Below are 20,795 nucleotides of genomic sequence, written 5' to 3' on the forward strand. Positions count from 1 at the left end.
TTCAAGTCTCCCTTTCCATGAACTTTTTGAAGTCCCTCATATTTGTGTGGATTATTTAATATCTATCTGCCTTGCTAGACCATAAGCTCCATGAAGGCAGAAACTTGTATTGTTTATCATTTTCTCCCCAGTGCCAAGCACAATAGTTAGCAAGAAGTAGTAATGAATTAATGGAAAACCAGGTACTTAATGTGAAATGTTTGGCCTAAAGGTAAACATTTGAGTGAAACATTTGGATCATCACTATCCAATATAACTTCTCCTAAAGATAGGAATGCTCTAGTACTGTGCTGTCTAGTACAGTAGCTACTAGTCTCATGAGGCTACTGAGCACTTGAGATGTGACTAGTGCAGTTGAGATCCTGAATTTTTTTATGTTATTCAAGTTAAATTTAAATACTCACATGTGGCCAGTGGCTACCATACTAGACAGTGTAGATTTTGATGTCTGCAAATATTTAGATATTGGATGGTCTACACATTTAGCTAAACATTACAAAAAAGTTTTAAATTTTTACTAAGTCAAATTTATTTATTTTTTCCTATTATGGTTTCTTTTTATGTTTACAAAGTGCTTTCTCATTGTAAGATCTATCACCTATTTTTTTTTGAATTCTGTTTGTTTTCTTTTATTTTTAACTCATTAATCCAGTTGAAGTGTTTTTATTTATCTTATTCTTTAGGTATATGGTATGAATTAAAAAATTTAAGGCATTTTTCTTAAGAGTTGTCACAATTCCATTTATTTAATAATGCTTATTTTCCCCCATTGCTTTTTGATGCCAGTTTTATAATATACTAAATTTTGCACTTGGGTGTGTTCTAGAGCTTTTATTCAGTTGCATTAATCTGTCTATTCTCACATCCGTGCCACTTTGCTTTAATTATCATAGCTTTCAAATATGCCTTAATGTCTGATAGTTCTATCTTTCACTATTGTTTGTTTTAGCTATTCTAACTCAGTTAATATAATGTTCAAACTTTTTTCTGATGTTAATTCACATGTGCATGTAATGTATGGCGATCATATGTAACAAACTCCAAATTAGGACATGTGATTAACAAATGAAAATGTGGTCACCATAGTAAGTTTTTTCCTCCAAGTATAGGGTTGTGATGTGGTAGGTGCTTCTTGATTAAAGAGATGAATGAGGTCAAGACATTTCATAGGTTTGTGACTTCTATAGTAATTAGTTCTTATATATACAATACATAAGATAGCTTTCCTTTTTTGCACTTAAGAAAAAACATCCAAAGGTTATTTTTTCTCTGTTCTGTTTTTACTGTTCAAGGAGCTTTTAGGTAGTTTCTGGACCAGCGGTGTCACCCACATATTCAATGCAGCCCAATTAGTTACTGAGAATCACAATGCATTGAATCAGAGGGTAACTAAAGTCAAAGCTTCAGGAAGTAGCAGCAATACTAATGAGTATTCAAAGCTGATTAGAATGCAAAAAAATTCCACCATTCTTTAAGTATCAGTTATAATATGGAGTAATCAGGTAGCAGCTACTTGAAGCAAATGCTTGAAAGTGATTTTTTTTGATTGGGAAGATTTCTTAAGAATTACATTTTTAAAATTAGAACTGCTTTTTCCCAGAAAGGTTCAATTGGTACTTTCTAATGTAATTAAAACACACACATATACACACATGCACAAACAAGTATACTAATATTAATATTAAGCAAATATTAATAATTAGTCATATTTAACTAAATGAAACCAGCCATTATGGATAGCTGGAAAGCTGAGACTACCAAATGAAGGGCATTTAATATGTTCTCAGGGGTAATATTTGAACAGTATAAAAATGAAATTATTGGTCTAAAATCTTAGTCATGGGGCTTTCAGAGTTTATTCAATCTATCTTTCCATCTCAAAGTAGAACTGAATCTATATTTATCATCAATATCATCTTAATCCTACTATAGGGAAAAATGGTAATTGGAAATCTCAAGGAGCTTTCCCCCCCCTGTTCCCTAAAGAGACGATCATAAAAATATACTGAGCTCATATTAAGGTCTTTGATTTTTAATTTGCATACAGATACATAGTTTTAAGGAATGTTCACAGGTCAATACACGTTCAGTGAAATCTTCTATGTCTTCTGAATCTACATAGACCACAGGCATTGAGAATTGATAATTCATTAATTCATTAATATTTAATTGATCCATTCTTTAAACATTTTGGCTGCCATGAGATGACCTTGAGGCCATAAAAAATGGTGATAATTAAACATTCAATTATTTTTATTACTTTACTAAGGCAGGAAACATTGGCTCAACCTTAACTGAGCCAGAAATTATAATTGCATAGGTTGTTAATGTGTTTTCTGAGCATAACATTTTAATCAATACATAACTGAGAAATTCCTATTATTATACCAAATCCTTTTTAGAATGAAGCAGACTACCTAGGTTTATATCCAGGACCTATCATTTGCTTACTATGCGATTTTTAACAACTTACTTGACTTCTCTGTGTCTCAGTTTCCTAATTTGTAAAGTAGTGTTAATGGTAGTTCCTGGCCAGGTGCAGTGGCTCACACCTGAAATCCCAGCACTTTCAGAGGCTGAGGCAGACAGATTGCTTGAGCCCAGGAGTTTGAGACGGGCCTGGGCAACATGGTGAAATCCCGTTTCTATTAAAAATATAGAAATTAGCCAGGAGTGGTGGTGTGTGCCTGTAGTCCCAGCTACTCAGGAGGCTAAGGTAGAAGGATTACCTGAGCTCCAGAGGCAGAGGTTGCAGTGAGCTGAGATTGTGCCACTGCACTCCAGAATGGGAGACAGAACAAGACCCTGTCTCAAAAAAAAAAAAAAAATGTTCCTACATAATGGGGATTAAATGAAATAATTCACATAAGGGGCTCAGCACAGTGCCTGGCACATAGTAAATCCTGAATACAAGTGAGATACTATTATTTTCAACATATTGGGAATATAACTATGGGCAATGGGTCATGCTTAACATGCAACAAGAAAACCATATACAGAATATAATTAGGTGTTTGATTGTATGGTGCATATTATCAACACCATGGGTAATTGAGGAGGTGGATGTCAGAAGTTTCATGGGAGATATGGTTTAAGTTGAGACTTAAATTATGGACAGAGAATAATGGGTGGAGAAGACGTGAAGATGTGCCAGGTAAAAGGTATATAATGAAAAAGACAAGAAGGAAAGTGAAGATGAGTCTTAGAGGGCCATAAAAATAAACTAAATAGTTTATCAGTGGATCATTAGATTGAAAACTTCACTCCAGTTTCCAAAACAAGGTTTTCAAGTTATATGGGTAGTAAACAGTCTCTTCAGAAAATAGTCTCTTCTATTTGTGTGTGTGTGTGTGTGTGTGTGTGTGTGTGTGTGTATGTGTGGTGTAGTTTACTATCTTTCAAGTGGCTCACTTGAACTATCTCATTTAATACTTATTACAACCCTATTAGACAGTGTGTGTCTAATTATTCAATCTATCTTTCTGTCTCACAGTAGAACTGAATCTATATTTATCATCAATATCATCTTAATTCTACTATAGGGAAAAATGGTAATATCATTTAATATCATCAACCCCATTTTAGAAATAAGGAAATTGAAGCATAGAGATATCATAAAACTTGCCCCAAATCATGCAGCTAGTATAAGAGCCAGAGCTAGTATCTGAATCCAGACAGTTTAACTTCAAATCTCTGCGTTCTTAATCACAAAGTTGCCTCCACTTAATTTTGATAAGGTCTTAAAACTTTTAAAGGTTAACTGTTAGCCAGAACAAGTAAAGGAAGAAACTCTTACAATGCAGTTTGGTGCTTAAGCCATGACTGCTACCTTATTAATATAATCCTGCCTCATGTCTGAATTCAAATGACAAGGAATGCAATTATCTAAGCAGATATAGAAATGTGAAGTGTCAAATTTAATAATATACTTCATTTTAAGCTAATATACAGAAATTCAAACAAAATTTTTTGTTAATTTTATGTTTCCTCGAGTAGAAGGTATGTGGAAAGTGAGGATTTGTTGTTTTAGGCTCACTCAGAGGTGGTTTGGGCAGTTTTGATGTCTGATCACACAGTGTGTTAGATGTTTTGTTGGCTTTCCTAAGAGAAGTGGTAAGTCTGAGGTCTTGGAGCCACAGTGGTTTTAAAAAATATCATGCGCAGCTCCTTGATTAAATATTTAAAATTCTACCATAAATTGTCTCGATGCTATGTCCTCTGAAAGGTATAAAGTGCTACTAAAAGGTAGACACACAAGAGGGAGTTCCAAATAACTAACAACAAAGAAAAATATTTTAGCATGTCTAGTGCAAACTATGCTAACATCAAACAACTTGAATAGTGGTATGTTAATTTAATTTGATATGATAAATGCCATGGGTATGGGAGATAGCATGGTGTAGTAGTTGAGAAAATATGCTCTGAAGTCACATAGCCCTAAATTGGAGACTTGGCTCTGCTACTCTCTAGCTATGTGATTCTGGATAAGTCATTTACTATCCCCACCTAGAGCATTAATTTTCCCATCTACAAGTGGGGAAAATAGTAATACCTATACCTCATAGGGTTATTGTGAGAATTAAATGATACATAACACATGCAAAAAAAATTGGAGTACTGCCTGGTCATAGTAATATTCAGTAAGTAATGTCTTCTTAATGTGATTGAGACTAAAAGGTAGCATTACCCTATATAACTCAGTATCATTTATACTAGAGATTCCTAATTTTCACCCTTGGCCAGGTTGATTACCACTGTGCTAGAGGCTGGGCTATTCCTTTCTTACGTGAACATTTTATAAATGACTCACCTCCATCATTGTCCAAGTTATCTCCACAAAGCATTTCCATGACAACATTGCAGCCTGTCCCACTCCAACCCACTTGACACACACAGTGCCAACCATTTTGATCCAGGGTACATCGTCCATTTCCAAAGCAGAGCCCTGGGCAGCCATCTGAAAAGACATCAGAGAGTAACCATCACAGAGACATCAGAATGGGATTGGCCAACAATGATGTATTTGCCTATAGGGAAGCATCTAACCATCTGGGCCCCATTCAGATGAGGTGTTGAATAAATGGAAGAGGAGCTTGCTTGCCTGCAAAACCTTCCCAGGGAACTTGTTATCCCTTACTCTGCAGTGGTTTTCCTTAGAGAGCCAATTAAGCTTTATTAATGCTAACCCCAATTCCCAACCCCTGGTTCATACAGGAAGAAAACTATGGCAGGGGCAAGAATTCTTTTTTTCTTTTCACTAAACATATCTCCTCATCTCAATCAAAACTATATGGATGACACTGTATCTAGTTATGGCCAATATGTTGGGAAAAGATAGCAGTCCCTATGAAGAGAAACTTTCCCTACTACTTCTAGCCTGTGCTGATTTTCCCTTATGATGTATTACTTCAGGACTTAAGTATGTTGGTATACAGTTCAGACCACACCATTAAGTATTTGTTCATATGGTGCCTTAGAAATGTGCTGTAGTTGCTTTATATTTATTCAGCTTTTCTCTTCAAGATTATTATTCATCTGCGGGCTAAGGATTGAAATCTTTACTTCTATGGTATCTCTCTCAAAAGCTTGCATGATATTATGCTTACAACAATAATATTAAATGTTAAATAAGTGTTTATGGAATTAATACATGCCAGATCTAGACTTTCTGAATTATAGAGAACTGGAAAATATCAAGTCAAGAGGAAAGTGTAGCATTTAAATAACTTTTATCCATTGATAAAGCATCAACACTGACAATGGTTCCTCTTTAGACTTTAAATTTCTCAGGGATGCCCTACTCTTTGTACCCGTAGTTTGGAGTTCAGCTCTAGCAAAGGGTAACTTCACATGCGCCACATGCACAGTGGGCAGATGAATGGAGAAAGCAACTATAATGCTACTGGGTATTTTCCTAGTAGCAACACAGGACCAGACCTGAATTTTACTGGGAATAGTCCAGTCAATATTCATTTTGGTTTCTTTCTTTGAAAGAAAATTCCAAAAGCATAAAGAGCAAAACAAAAAAAAGATTAAAAAATCTGTAGAAGTAACCCAGTGTTCCTTCTAAATAGTTTTCCAAGCAACTATCAACAGACAAGAGGAAGAAAAAATTTAAAAATAAAATGACAGATGGTTGTTAGAAAATATGAAAAGCTTGATGTATGTAATATACTCATGACATGGCATATGATAAACATACATAGGTTTGAGAAGGGAATTTTTGTTGTTCTATTCTAATGGATAGGCAATAGATAATTAAGGTGAAATAAAGAATAATTTGGGACATATTAAACTTCTGAAGCTGAGGTAATGAAAGGCACTAGGATATCTGGCAGAAAAACCCTTGCTGTCTCCGTTAAAGGAAGCTCCTTGGAGGGATGGATGATGGGATACTTCTAGGAGGATAATTCTCCTGCCCCTGTAAGGACTTAGGAGTCCTTGTATATGGACTTGGAGCTATATTGTTATGTTAAAGAAAAAGTTCATCTTCTGAACCAAATTATTTAATAATTATTAAATTATTAAAAATTATTTAATAATTACCTGTGTAATACACACAGATCCAGACACACACACATACACAGAACTCAATATAAAGACAAGAAAAAGTAGTCCTTAAAACTGCTTATCAGTCCATTCTATACTACGGTAAAAAGTGACTCTTTGATGCTGAAAACACAAATTACCTTTTAGTGTGACTATTTTAGCATGAAACTGACAACATTATATTTAAATAAGATTGCCAAAAATAAAAACAAACAACACCAATGCCAAAAAACACCACCCTTTCTTTCTTACATGCATATTTTCTTTTAAAAATATATTTCTGTTATAAAATTAGTGAGAAAAATCTTACCTCGGACAGCATCTAAGTAGTGAGCTAAAAGGGAGGGGAAAAGAGTGATCAAATGAATTTCTGAGAGACTAAAGCTATACAATATGTACTAATGGTTTACCATCTGTTGCCTGGGAGGAGAACAGCAAACTGTGAACTGCTGAAATGCCTGCAGCTCAAAAGTTGGGTACATGGGCCTGTGTAGTTTGTGAATAATATTTTCTGTGAGAACAATATTAATGGCATTTCTGCAAGAAACTCTATTAGGCTTCATAAAAAGTGTCATATTTCATTAGAAGTATAAGAACTGCATTTTCACATTTCAGTAATAACTCCTGTGAAAGAGCACTGGCTTCAACTTCTTATTAGTAATATCTTTAGAAGATAGTTCTGGAGTAACCACCTATGATAATCATCACAATATTTAAATCCTCTTATGTAAAGGCAATAAACTTACTGTAGTACAGGAATGTAATTACTTAAGCTACATATCTGAATCTCACCCCTCTCCACCTTTTTAATGAATCTTAAATATTTCCCACAGTTGCAGAACAAGACTTACTGTACCTTTAGTAGAGAAGTAATGCAGTTTATGAAGATTATATGTTATATGTATTATATATATTATACATTACTTTGGCAAGCTCCAACCATTATAACAAAATACTTTCACCTAAAAATGAAAGCTGTAGTATAGTCTAGTGAGGGAAAAGCCTACAAACAATAAACTGGGTATCCAGAGGCCCACATTTGCCTTTGCTCTGCATGAATTTTCTGTGTAGTCAAGGAATGCCACTGGAACACTCTGTGACCCCCTTTCTTTAGCTGAACAATGGGAATCATACTTGTTACTCTGTATTAATGACAACCTTTCTATGCAAAGATTTCTTGCATAGAAACCTTAGCGGTGGATAGAAATATATGTTAAGGGCTTTGCTTTTTTTCAGAAAAAGAAAGTGTTTTATAACTGAAATATTTATTTTTAATATCTTTTATAGTGTGAAGATCACATGATAAATTAATTATTACATAGGCTTTTCCATATTCACAGAACATTTTCCCTTTGTGAAATTAGCAATAAGGGGTGAAGGGAGAGTGGTGGCTTCAGGACCAACTCTCTACACTACCGGATAAACAATTCAACACAAATGTTCTATTGATGATAGGTCAGAAGTGCCTTCCTCATATACATTAAAGACAGCCTCTAATGATATCGAATGGCCCCTGTTAGAGTAGTCCCATTTAATGAAATTGCCTCTAAGTGCTTTCAACTGAAACAACCTATACTTTTCAAAAGGAAAAATGGGCAGAGAATGTTACCTTCACTATAAAAGCACTTTTCTTATTAACTAATGACACTTTATTCCAACGTAACATCTTTCACTTGAGTAACTCAAAGCACTTGAAAGCAGAAAACATAAGGAATACTGAAGTAATAAGAAAGGAAACAACACAAGAAATACGTAGAATGTCATCGACAAAAGAAGAAACCTACCAGTTCACAAAACTTTAAAACTTGTAACCAACCCTCCTTCTCCTCCCCTACTCCAACCTCAAATTCTACTAAATGCCTAGTGATTGACTCACTAGACTGCTCTTAACTTCAACTAATCCAACTTACTTTGGTTAAAGTATGGTGGTACTTACCAATTGTGCAGTGGTCGCCCTCCCATCCAGGGCTACACTCACATTTTCCATCTTTGCATTGGCCATGCTCAGTACAATGAGAATGACAGGAGCGTTCCTCACATGTTGGTCCTACCCAGCCTTCTTCACACTGGCAAATTCCTCTTGAGCAGACTCCATGGCTACCACACTCCATGGTACACAGCTCTGTGGGGAATTCAAAGAAGATATATTAACATATTTTGTTAAAACCAGCATCCATTCTTCCAAAAAACATTATAATTACCAAAAATCCCTGTCTATATTTATATTTTATTTATTTATTATTTTAATAGAGATGGGGTCTTGCTGTGTTAGCCAGGCTGGTCTTGAACTTCTGGCCTCAAGTGATCCTCCCATCTTGGCTTCCCAAAGTGCTGGGATTACAGATGTGAGCCACCATGCCCTGCCCATACTTATATTTTAAACAAAATGTTAATAAACAATTTATATAAACAAGATGTCACAAAGATCTCTAGCATCTGAATGAATGTGCAAGAAACTCTAAAAAGAGGTAGTTAAGTCTCTAAGAATAATATAAAACTCTAAGCCAAACTGATTCTGAGAAGTCTATAAAATGATAATGGCATTCAAGGCTTAGAAATGAGATTAATGACAAACAAATGCCAAGTGGGTTTCACTAAAAATTCATTAAGATCACAGATAATGTTGCAGGAATTTTATGATACTACAAGGTATCACTGGGGGAAAAAATCCCAATAAAACAGTGCCCTAACTTCATTCAGAAAGACAAGTTCATTAATTGGAAAGATAATAACTTTCTAATAAAATTCATAATATACAAAAGGTAAAGATGCCAATGATGACAACCAGCTGGTTTCCCTGATCATACTAACAATATTTGCATTTATTTTAAGCATATAAAATTAACCCTGGTTGATTAAAGTACACATCCTTCTTATCTTCAAATGCTACTAAGTATTTAGACAGTATAATAATGATGATGTGTACTGGCTCTGCTGAGTTTCTTTCCTTTGTCCCTTTGACTTTTTGTTGAGAAATGCTGAATATTAATAAAGTCATGACAGTAGATAAACCAACATAAAAGCATGGCAAGCCTCTTTCGTGATCTAATTCCCTTGCTGGAGGAAGAGAAGTAGGATAAAAACCTACAGAAAGAATGAAATATGTTTTGGGAACAATAGGCCACATATTCCTGAAAGGAAAAGAGGGTGTTCTGGAAGCCAGGTTGTCTCTTTCACAGTCTCAAATTCTGAAACTAGTTTAATATATTTAGAGGCATTGATATTAATATTCTCCACAGATAGCAGAGTTATTTTTCAGTAGATGACAATATTCTTCTGATAAAGCCATGATTATGAGTTTTATTATAATCTGGATCAATTTGTTCATAAGTTTACTCACAAGTATTCTTTGAAGGTCAGGGTATGATGGAAAGAGTAGTAAATTTGAAATAAAGATAACTGCATCCTTGATTCCTCTGCTTAGTACCTATGAACCCTCAGGCAACTTACTAACATATTGTCTTAATCTCTGTTTGCGTAAGAATGCAATAGAAGTAATAATACTTATACATCACAAAGCTGTTGGACAGATTTGAAATATAGTTTAGAGATGTAACCAACAGGACTTGCTCAAAATTGGATATAAGGGATGAAGGAAAGGGAAAAATAAAAGTTTGGCTTAAACAAATGGATAGATAATGCTGTCATTAATGAAATGGGAAAGGCTAAGGGAAAAATAAGGGTGGAAGATCAAAAAGATTAACCCTAAGATATATGTAAAAAGCCAAGTGGAAATGTCAGTGCAACCAGCAGAATATATGATTCTGACAGGCCAGGGCTGGAGATATAAAATTGGCCATCATTAGCATATAGGTGGTATTTAAAGGCATGGAAATAACTGATTGATACCTCTAAACAGGGAATAGAAGAGCCCTGAAGAAAGATCAGGTAGAAAAAAGAGGAACCATCAAAGGAAACTGGGATGGAGATGGCAGTGAGTGATAGGAAGAAATCCAGGAGACTGTGGTGTAACTAAAGCACAAGAGGACACTTTTCAATAAAGGAGTGTTTAACTACATCTAATATTGCTGAGAGGTCAAGTAAGGCACAGGCAGAGAAGTGCCCATTGGATTTATCAACATGGAATTTGTTGATGACTTTAGGAAGAGCTGTACTGATAAAGGTGTAGTTGAAAAGCCAAATTGGAATGGGTGGAAAACTGAATGGAAAGCTGTGCAGGGAATCAACAGGTTGTGAGAAAAGTCTAGGGCACAGAAAAACGTATCTTAAAAACGTGGGCCTTGGCTTAAAAAGTGGTAGCTCAGGTAGAATTATCCCGAAAGAACCCCTGGTCCCGAATCTTGGTCTGAATCTCTGATAATTTGTATTTATAATTTCAGTCCTTGTAGTAAGGCTGATATTATCATTCTGTTCCCCTTCACGGCCTCCTCCCAAGACATTAAAAACTGAACTGAAAGGGCCTTTATAAGATTAGGTGCTAATTGGTTAAAGCTAGTCAAGTCAGCTCTGACTAGAATAGTTAGAAGCAAACATTTTTCATATATTGCTTTGTACAACTATAAATGTTAGGCATAGAGGAGTATAACATTCTGATTTCTGTTTGAAAAGTAATAGGACTAGATGAACAGTATTGGCCAAATAGCAGACTAGGCTATTTTCAAGCTATCTCTATATAAACCATTAGAAATGTTGGATATAATGTAACAATTTTTTAAATTGCATGTCTTGGCTCACAAAAAAAGAGAAATCTTCAAGTGCCAGAAGCAAAGAGGATGCTAAAAGCCAAAGCAGTCAATTCTCTGGTAGCCTTGAGAGTTATTATACCCAATTACGACTAGGGGCTTGGGTACTTAAGTCCACAAAGAAAAAAGAGATGAGGTCTTGGACCCATTTCAGATGCAGTTGGACTAAATCTCCAGCATAAAGTTGGAGCCACTCGAAAGGCTGCAATCTCAGTAAGATGGTGAGTAATAAACTGTACCCACTAGCCCAGAGAGATGACAAAGAAGTACTGACTATTGAGTATAAAATAATAATAATAAAAAATCTGGAGCTAGGAAACAATGTAGAAATAAAATACTATCGTTTAATAATATGTAAGATGGAGTGTCCTGAATGAAATATTTGGAAAGCCTTATATTATTCGGGAGTTAGGTAACTGGTACTTTGTCAAGTATGCATATGAAAACATAAAGGTGGAATTCTGCCTCTAGTAATAGGGACCTAAGTAATTTTTACTATTCCCTTCTGATGAGAACTAGAAAATCTAAACAAAATATATTTTTAAATCTTTTGGGAGTTAGTGGAGTTCACAAAACAGTAAAGAATTACTGTGCCAAGTTCCAGAAGAAAAAGAAAACGCAGAGAGAAGAGCCTGACATTTATGGATGCTTTTCCTATAGCAGCATCTGTCAATTATACTAGAGGGAGCTAGAAGGCTCAGAGGCTGAGTAGAGCTTTTTCAGTCTCATGGAATCAGAAAAAAAAATTGAACTGATAATGGCTAACACATTTCCAACATTGGCCAGGCACATTGGCATACACCTGTAATCCCAGCACTTTGGAAGGGTGAGGTGGGCAGGTCACTTGAGCACAGGAGTTTGAGAACAGCCTGTGCAACATAGTGAGACTCCATCTCTACAAAAAATACAAAAAATAGCTGGGTGTGGTGGCATGTGCCTACAGCTACTCAAGAAGTTGAGGTGGGAGGATTGCTTGAGCCCAGGAGGTCGAGGCTGCAGTGAGCCATGTTCATGCCACTGCACTCTAGCCTGGGCAACAGGGTGAGGCCCTGTCTCAAACAAACAAACAAACAAACAAAACCCAACATGGAAGAAAGCAGTAAGCCAAATAAATGAAGCAAAATTGAAAGAAGAAGAAAGGGAAAAGGACAAATTCACAATCATAGTCAGAGACTTTACAGCCCCCCCCCCACACCAACCGATAGAGCAAGCAAACAAATCAGAAAGAATATGAAATATTTGAGCAACGTGGTTAACAGATTTGATCTAATTGATACATACAAAACACTGCCATAAATGACTACAAAATACACATAATGTATTTCCAATGTATATAGAACATTTACAAATATTGACCACGTGCTAGGCTCTAAAGCAAGTCTTGATATATTTAGAAGTACTGAAATCATACATAGGATATTTTAAGCCCAGTATGAAATTAAATTTGAAATTTGTAATAGCAGATGAATCTAAAATCCATACATGCTTGGAAATCAAGAAATATACTTTCGAATAAAACATTAAACAAATAAGACATCATCATGAAAATTAGAAAAGAGATGGAAATGAATGAAAATGTGTAATATAACTAAATCCATGTGTACAGAAAAATTTATAAGGTAGAAAGAAAAACGAGCTGAAAAACCATGACCTAAGTATCAATTCTAAGAAATTAGAAAAACAAAACCAATGTATACAAGAAAGTAGAAGGAAGAAAACGCTAATTATAAGAGCTAAAACTAATACAATAGGAATAAATATACTACAGAAAGAATCAACAAAGTCAATACTTGATGATTGGCTCAGAGCAATAAAATTGATAAACTCCTGGTGGAGACTGATCAAGATGAAAATACAGAAGACCCAGATAACCAGTATCGGGAATAAAAAGTATGACATTGCTATACATAGTACAAACATAAAACATCCTAAGAAGATATTACTAACAGCTTTTTGCCAATACATCTGAAATTTTTGATGAACAAATTTCTAGAATAATACAACTTAATAAACTACAAGAAAAAATGGAAACTGAATAGTTTCTATAAAGAAACTTAATCCATAATGGAAAACATTACCACAAAGAAAATTCCAGTCTCAGATGACTGCATTTGTAAATATACCAAACTTTTAAGAAAGAAAAATTGCCAATCTTAAATAAACTTTTCCAAAAAATAGAAAAGAGGAAACTCTTAACAATATGCCTTATGAGGTCAACATAATCCCGATATAAAATTCTGAAGGATATTATTTAAAAAATATATGCCAGTCTTTCTCATGAAGATCTCATTCATGGATACAAAAATCCTAAACAAAAATTAACATAGCAAATCTAGCATTACATAACAAGAAATAATATCATGACCAATTTGTGCTTATTCTAGGAATATATTATAAGATTGCTTTCACATTTGAAAATTAACAAATGTAATTCATCACATAAATGGAATAAAAGAGAAAAATCAAATTATCATCTCAATAGATACATAATAGGTATTTGATAAAATACTAAACATCCATTTATGATAAAAACTTGTAGCAAACTAAGACTAAAAGGAAATTTTAAGTTAACTTGTAATTAAAAGGAACTTTTAACTTTACTTTTAAAACTAAGACTAAAAGGAACTTTAAATTTGATAAAGAGTAGCTACAACACCTCATAGCAAACACCATAATAGTGAGATGTTAAAATCTTTTTTTGTGTTATTAAGACTGAGAAAAGATGCCTATGATCATCACTTCTACACAATATAATTCTGGAGGTCCTAGCCAATGAAATTATGCAAGAAAAAGGAAACTTGTATAAACACTGAAAAGGAATAAATAAAGTCATCATCACTCAAAGGCAGTACAACTTTAATTTAATGGACATATATAGGACCTCAAAGCTATGACTATACAATACATGCTCTTTCCAAGCACACACAGAATAACCCACCAAAACTGACAAAGATTCGTCTACAAAGCAAGACTCAATAAATGCCAAAGATTCCACAGCATATGGATCATTCTGCTTCACAAAATGCAGTAAAATTAGAAATCAATAAACAAAAAGATAACAAAAGAAAAATCCCAGAAAGGTGTTCTTTAAAAACACACTTAAAAATAATTCATGAATTATGTTTCAAAAATTACATTGGAATTAGAAATTGAGTAACAATGAAATACTATTTACAAAAACTTGTGGGATGCAGCTTAGACAGTAACTTAGAGGAAATTTACAGCCTGAAATGCATGTAGTAGAAAAGAAGAATAACTGAAATCTAACGAGCAAAGTGTCCAAATCAAGGATTTAGAAAAAGGACTACATATAAGTAGATGAAGGACACAACAAAGCCAAGAGCAGAAGTTAATGAAATTGGAAACAAAGAAACAACAGAGAAGATCAACAAAATCAAAATCTGCATCTTTGAGATGAATATAAAAAATAGAGAAACCCGTGGCAAGGTAATAGAGCTAGAAAAAAGGAAAAGAAAGAATACAAATAAATATTAAAGATTAAAATTCAAAAATAAATTAGAGACTGCTACTAACAACTTTATGCAAGTAAGTCTGAAACCTTAGATAAAGTAGATGTTTTTCCAGAAAACAAATGGACGTGAGAAGAAATAGAAAACCTGAGTACACATTAAAAACATTGAAAATTGCCCAGATGGTTTTACAGGTGTATTTTGTCAAATTTTCAAAGGACAGATAATCTCTATTTTAAACTATACCAGAGAACAGGAAAAAAGGGAAACCATCTTGAATCATTTTATAAGAATATAATCTAGTTCCAAAACAGTTCCAAAATAGGGTAAGAAAAGGAGAAAATGATTTTTTTTTTTTTAAAGGTGGGATGTCTCTATTTTGCCCAGACTGGACTTGAACTCTTGAGCCCAAGTGATTCTTCCACCCCAGCCTCCCAAGTATCTGGGACTGCAGGTGTGTTCCACCTTGTCCAGCTCTAGAACTGATTTCTTAATAGGCCAATCTCACTTATAAACATGGCTGCAAAAATCTTCAAGAAAATATCTGGTAATCAAACCAAAAATGCACACACATACACACACACATGCGTACACTAGTATATAGAAGTCACAGCCAAATAAGCATGAATGCTAGGATGGTTTAACTTTAGAAAAATCTATCAATGTAATTCACCACTGAATTATTCCATTTTACTTTCACACATTTCATAATGATTAAAGAAAAATTATAATTTTATTATTATATGTAGAAAGAGTACCATTTAAAATTTAGTTCCTATTTATGATAGAATCTCCTAGAAAAACATGGCTAAAAGATAGCTTACTGAGTATGGTAAAGGTGATTTACCAAAATCCTATAGTAAGCATCATATTTAGTACAGAAACAGAGTAATATATTCCTTTTAATGTCAGAAGAAGTACTAGAATTAACGACAGCTTCTAACTCAATGTTGTATTGGAAATCTTAGCACAAAAAGGCAACCAAAGACATAAAAAAGTGGAATGCCTGAAGAGATAAAATTGAACATACAGGTAAACTATGAAAGCTACAAGGTTTCTGGATGTAAAATCAAAAGGAAAAAATCAATAGCATGCCTAGATATCGGGGACAGCAAATTAGAACATGTACTTTTTTTTTCTAAATAAAAGGTTCCATTAAAAATAATAGCAAATATAGCAAAAAAAAGGTTCCATACTCCTTTACATAAAATTTTAAAACTTTATTGAAGAACACATAAAAAGACCCAATCAATGGAAAGATATACTGTGTTCATGGCTCACAAGGCTTAATATCATTAGAATTTCAATTTTTCTGTACTAGCTCTATAAATTCAATGTAATTCTGGTAAATATCCCATCATAGAGCTTGAAACATGATCCTAAAATCCATATGAAACAGAAAAGGCCAAGAATATCCAAGAACATTTTGAAGCATACCTATTAATACTAGGGGGTGTGTATGTCTGTCTGAACCTAAATATCTATCAATGGGAAAGGATATATAAATTTTAGTATATTTATGCAGTGCAAAAAATATAGCAGTTAACTTGAATAAGGTAGAGATCCATGCCTGAATATGGATAAACTTTAGAAACATAATGATGAAGGAGGAAAGCAAGTTATTCATATGAAATTTAAACACATGTAGAACAATACATTTTATGGATATATACATATTTGGAAAAGCCTAAACATGTGTATTGTATGACAATGAATAGACTGAGGATAGTGGTTTCTGCTGCAGAGAAGAGAGGCAGATGGGATCACAAAAGTATACACAGGGACTTTGTATTTATTAATTTTTAAAGCAAAGTAGTGGGTTTACAGCTGTTCATTATGTTATCTTACATGTCTGAAATATTTCATAATAATTTACAAAAGAAAAAGAGAATCAGTAAAAAACAACTGTCTTTAGAACTGACTGTTCTATTGAATAAATAACTGGAGATATTACTTAACCTAACTCTTACAAAATACCCTCCACAGATACAAACCACAACCACGAGTCGGATAGGATTCAGCACAGTAAGTATCCAGGTGGGAAGCAATATCCTCATGAATGAGGGAATCCTCTACAAAATGAATTACTACAAATGGAGAAGCAGATCTTAAGCAATAAGCATTCCTCATTTTGAACTGCATCAACATTTCTGCAATTGCATCCAGTTCCAAATAGAGTTTCTGGACTGATTCTAAGATGTTTTTCAATCCCAATCTTCCTATAATCAGCAGTGGGGTTGGTGTGGGTGAAGAACTAACAGAAAACAGATGCTGGCAATTGTATAATTTATAAACAAGATAGAAATGATATTTGCTCTAATACATTTGTCTCATGAATAGTTCTATTTCCTGTGTAATATTTTCTATCTTGTTGAAAATACATTAACATTACAGGCTACAAAATATGACAAAAGAATGCTAAAATATAAACATTCTTCTGTGCAAATGTATTGGAAAAGAACATGAAAAATATAGGCAGACACTTTAAAGTTCTATTGAGACATTTCATTTTTAATAAGTTTCTTTATGCATGTCAACAATGAACAACACTTGTATAAATTGAACTCAGATACAACTGGAACACTTCTTTGTTGCATGCTGACAAAGAACAATTTGATTAAACAGTAAATCCTTCAGAGCCTCCCTCAGAACCACTTCTCTGAGATTTACTTTTTAGGCAAAAGTTTCTAGTAATGTAAACTCTGTTATTCTTGACCCCTCTGCCTTCTCCAATATTAGATGGTGATCATATTTGGCACCCCAAAAGATTAAATCTGGTTATCAGTTTCTAAAGTATACATTTATGTAAAATTTTTCAAGATTAAAATATGGCATTCTAAACAAGGAAAAGACACCTCTGATGTAAAAATTCATAAAAATTAAGAAATTATTACATATTCACTTGCCCAGCATCTGGTAGAATCAATTAAAGATTGGAGTAAATTAGGCTGAAAGGGAAAGCACAGGGAAGAATAGACAGAGACCCTCTCTTTCTTAGACTTACTGCAATTTTTGTTGGGGAAACTAAACTATGAGGATTTTCTCATTGTTTTGTATGATTAATATTAGAAATAACAGTAAGAAAAAAAAGTAAGGTTATATTGGCAAGTGTAGGCAGTGCCAGCTCAAGCTGTTTAAGGGCTGAAAAAAATTTTGGTGTATACCAAAAATTTCACTAAAATCAAGCAATGATTCAACTAATAACAGTAAACATTATTACAAACAAAAGTTTGTGTACTGTGTGTTGTTTCACCAAGTATTTGGATCATTTTCATTTTACTGATTTCAACTCCTTCCATTTCTCAGTAGTAAATATTCTACTAGAAAGTAGGACTACTATAAGTCACTGTTAACTTTATATCAGTAGAACACATGTGCACACATGCATGCACATGCACACATATATACATGCATGCACACACATATTTTTGGTGTCTATTTCTCTAAAAGTAATTTGAAGAACATATTAGTTGATGAGGTATCATATCTGTTTTATTGCATATGGTTAAATTAAATACCATCTCTAACCAATCTTCACAAGTACCTTGCTATGATAAAGATTTGGCTTTACTGTGGGATAAGTATCACGTTTTCTATGCTTGAAGTATAATAGTATCTCCTCATTTTAACACAGAAAACCTATAACATAATACTTGTCCCTCAGCCTCAGCTTTACAATGATGCTTCAGTGTATCTTAGTAGTTTTAATACTATCTTAAATCTGAACAATTAAACTGAAGAGATTCAAAATGATACAAAATGTCAGCTAGCTTTAACTGAACAAATAGCAACATACAAGCAGCGTAACAACAGCGACACACTCCAGCCTATATAAAACCTTGAGAGGATTCTCAAATTCTTGATGGATAAGAACAAAATCCCAAGGAATCTAGCATGTGAAGATCAAAAGTTGTAATGACTTTGAGCTTAATGTTTCATGGATCTTGACTGTCACATGGTTTTGGATTTCCTTTATAAAGGAACTGGTTAACTGTTCTTTGGTAGGTCTGAATAACCTGACAAGACAGAAAAATCCATGCCTGACTTACAACTTTTGAATTCGATAAAATAAGTCAGTTGGCCTTTTCACTATACAGAATCTTTCCTTTGGAATAAATCCTGTTTCCTTGCTTGCTAAATAAAATATTCTCCCTAACTCTAGATGTCACATTTTGGTTAGCTTAGTGATCAGAAGCTCAAACTATTGAAGATGAGGTGAACTTCTACTCATTTGTAGCTACAGACTGCAAGAGCGTGTTTCAATCCTTTGATTATAAACCTGACACTTTTGCCTATCCAAATAGTATCCTCAAATGCCAAAGAATGTTGAAATCTAGACATTTGCTTATCATTTGACCCATTAGGTACCAGATTGTCAGGGTAAAACCACAACCCTAAACGAGCAAATATTAACTTTTTTTTTTTTTGAGACGGAGTCGCACTCTGTCACCCAGGCTGGAGTGCAGTGGTGTGATCTCGACTCACTGCAACCTCCACTTCCTGGGTTCAAGTGATTCTCCTGCCTCAGTCTCCTGAGTAGCTAAGACTACAGGTACACACCACCATACCCAGAACATTTTTGTATTTTTAGTAGAGACGGGCTTTTGCCGTGTTGGCCAGGCCAGTCTTGAACTCCTGATCTCAGGTGATCCACCTGCCTCGGCCTCCCAAAATGCTGGGATTATAGGCATAAGCCACTGTGCCCAGCCCCGCAAATATTAACTTTTAAGGCTCATGATCTGTCATGAGTAGTAGCTCATGGGATTGCTCAGCCATGGCAGAGTTTGTTTTGGTTTATCTACAGCTTTTCACTTAGACCTTCTTATCATAATTGCTGTCTAGGTGCAGTTTGTGACCACCTAAAAGGGCAAGCTTAACTGCCTCACAGAGGCATGAAATGCATGTCTTAGACATCAGTAAAACAGTGCTCTCACTTATAAAACTATATACACTATATAGTGTATATCATTTATAAAACTACTACTGGAACAATTATACTGCATCTTGTCTAAGAGTGGCTACTTAAGAACTATTTCTTGGTAAGTTAGAAAGCTACTTTTCGTATATAAAGTTTAACACTCTTGGGCATAATTTGGTAAAAATGTTAAAATTGCACCAGGCAGAATTTTTTCTCCCTTTTCTGAATGATATTTGACCTGCTTTCCCTTTTTCAGAAAATTTTGACATTACCTCTCCTCAAAATGAATTTTCGTTAGTCCCCTTGATGCACATCTAAATTACCTACATGGTGTTATTCTAAGGCAATAAGCCTCCCAACTTAGCAAAGAAACTCTACAAACCAAAGATCTTCAAATACACGTCTAAGTCCCCAAGCAAATCTGATAGCATACTTCAGTGGCAAAGCCAAAGCTGTATGCTGGAAGAACACTTCACGCAGACTAAAAGTCTTACTCTAAATGAGAAAGAGCTCACAGACTTGTCTTCCCCATCCCATTCAACACTATTGCTAAGGGCTCACCATGCTTTAGAACACTAACTCTAATTGGAGTCCACAAGAGAGACGATACTAGCAATCATCAGGCAACCTTTGCAACGGTGGTAGGCTTCTGCATCCTGAATGCAGAAGGTGTGTTCAAGGCATTACAAAGGCATGGAAAGCAGCTTTCTGTCAAAGACCTGGGCAGGGGCTGCATACATATTTACAAAGCTGCCATCATAGCCCAACAGACCATGCACCAACAGTTTATTTTTACCCTTATAAATAAACGTGACAGGGGAGAAAAGAAACGTAAAGAACCCAGAGTCAACAAAATCCTCAGCATGATGAAGAAAAAGGCATATAAATGTCCTTATATAGTATTTCAATGCATAGTTTAGTGTCATTTAAGACATTTAGTTTTAAAAAAATTTATAGTTTTACTCTATGGCAATCATCAAGGCTCTATGGTTATTAGTGTCATCTGAATTTTAAGACATATATTTTGTCTTAAGACATATGTTTCCTATGAGTCGCCACACCCATTCTTCTAAGGATTAATAATGGAGTAAAGTATTTGACTTTATGTCTATCCTTGTCTTATGCTATCGACATTCTAGTGAGGTTACAATGTAC

General features: G+C 34.4%; 1 protein-coding gene across 5 annotated transcripts in view; it reads right to left on the minus strand.

The window, feature by feature from the left end:
* The window catches only part of TENM1 (teneurin transmembrane protein 1), an 831,890-nt gene that overhangs the window by 179,096 nt on the left and 631,999 nt on the right, over window positions 1-20,795 (minus strand). For all 5 annotated transcript variants that reach the window (XM_055376889.1, XM_055376891.1, XM_055376888.1 and 2 more), the window contains 3 exons: window positions 8,486-8,671; window positions 6,860-6,883; window positions 4,811-4,957 (listed from right to left, as the gene is read on the minus strand). In XM_055376889.1, the coding sequence (XP_055232864.1) occupies window positions 4,811-4,957; window positions 6,860-6,883; window positions 8,486-8,671 (357 nt within the window). The remainder of the gene's footprint in view (window positions 1-4,810; window positions 4,958-6,859; window positions 6,884-8,485; window positions 8,672-20,795) is intronic.

The sequence above is a fragment of the Gorilla gorilla genome, chromosome X (genome assembly GCF_029281585.2).
Source record: "Gorilla gorilla gorilla isolate KB3781 chromosome X, NHGRI_mGorGor1-v2.1_pri, whole genome shotgun sequence".
NCBI lineage: Eukaryota > Metazoa > Chordata > Mammalia > Primates > Hominidae > Gorilla > Gorilla gorilla.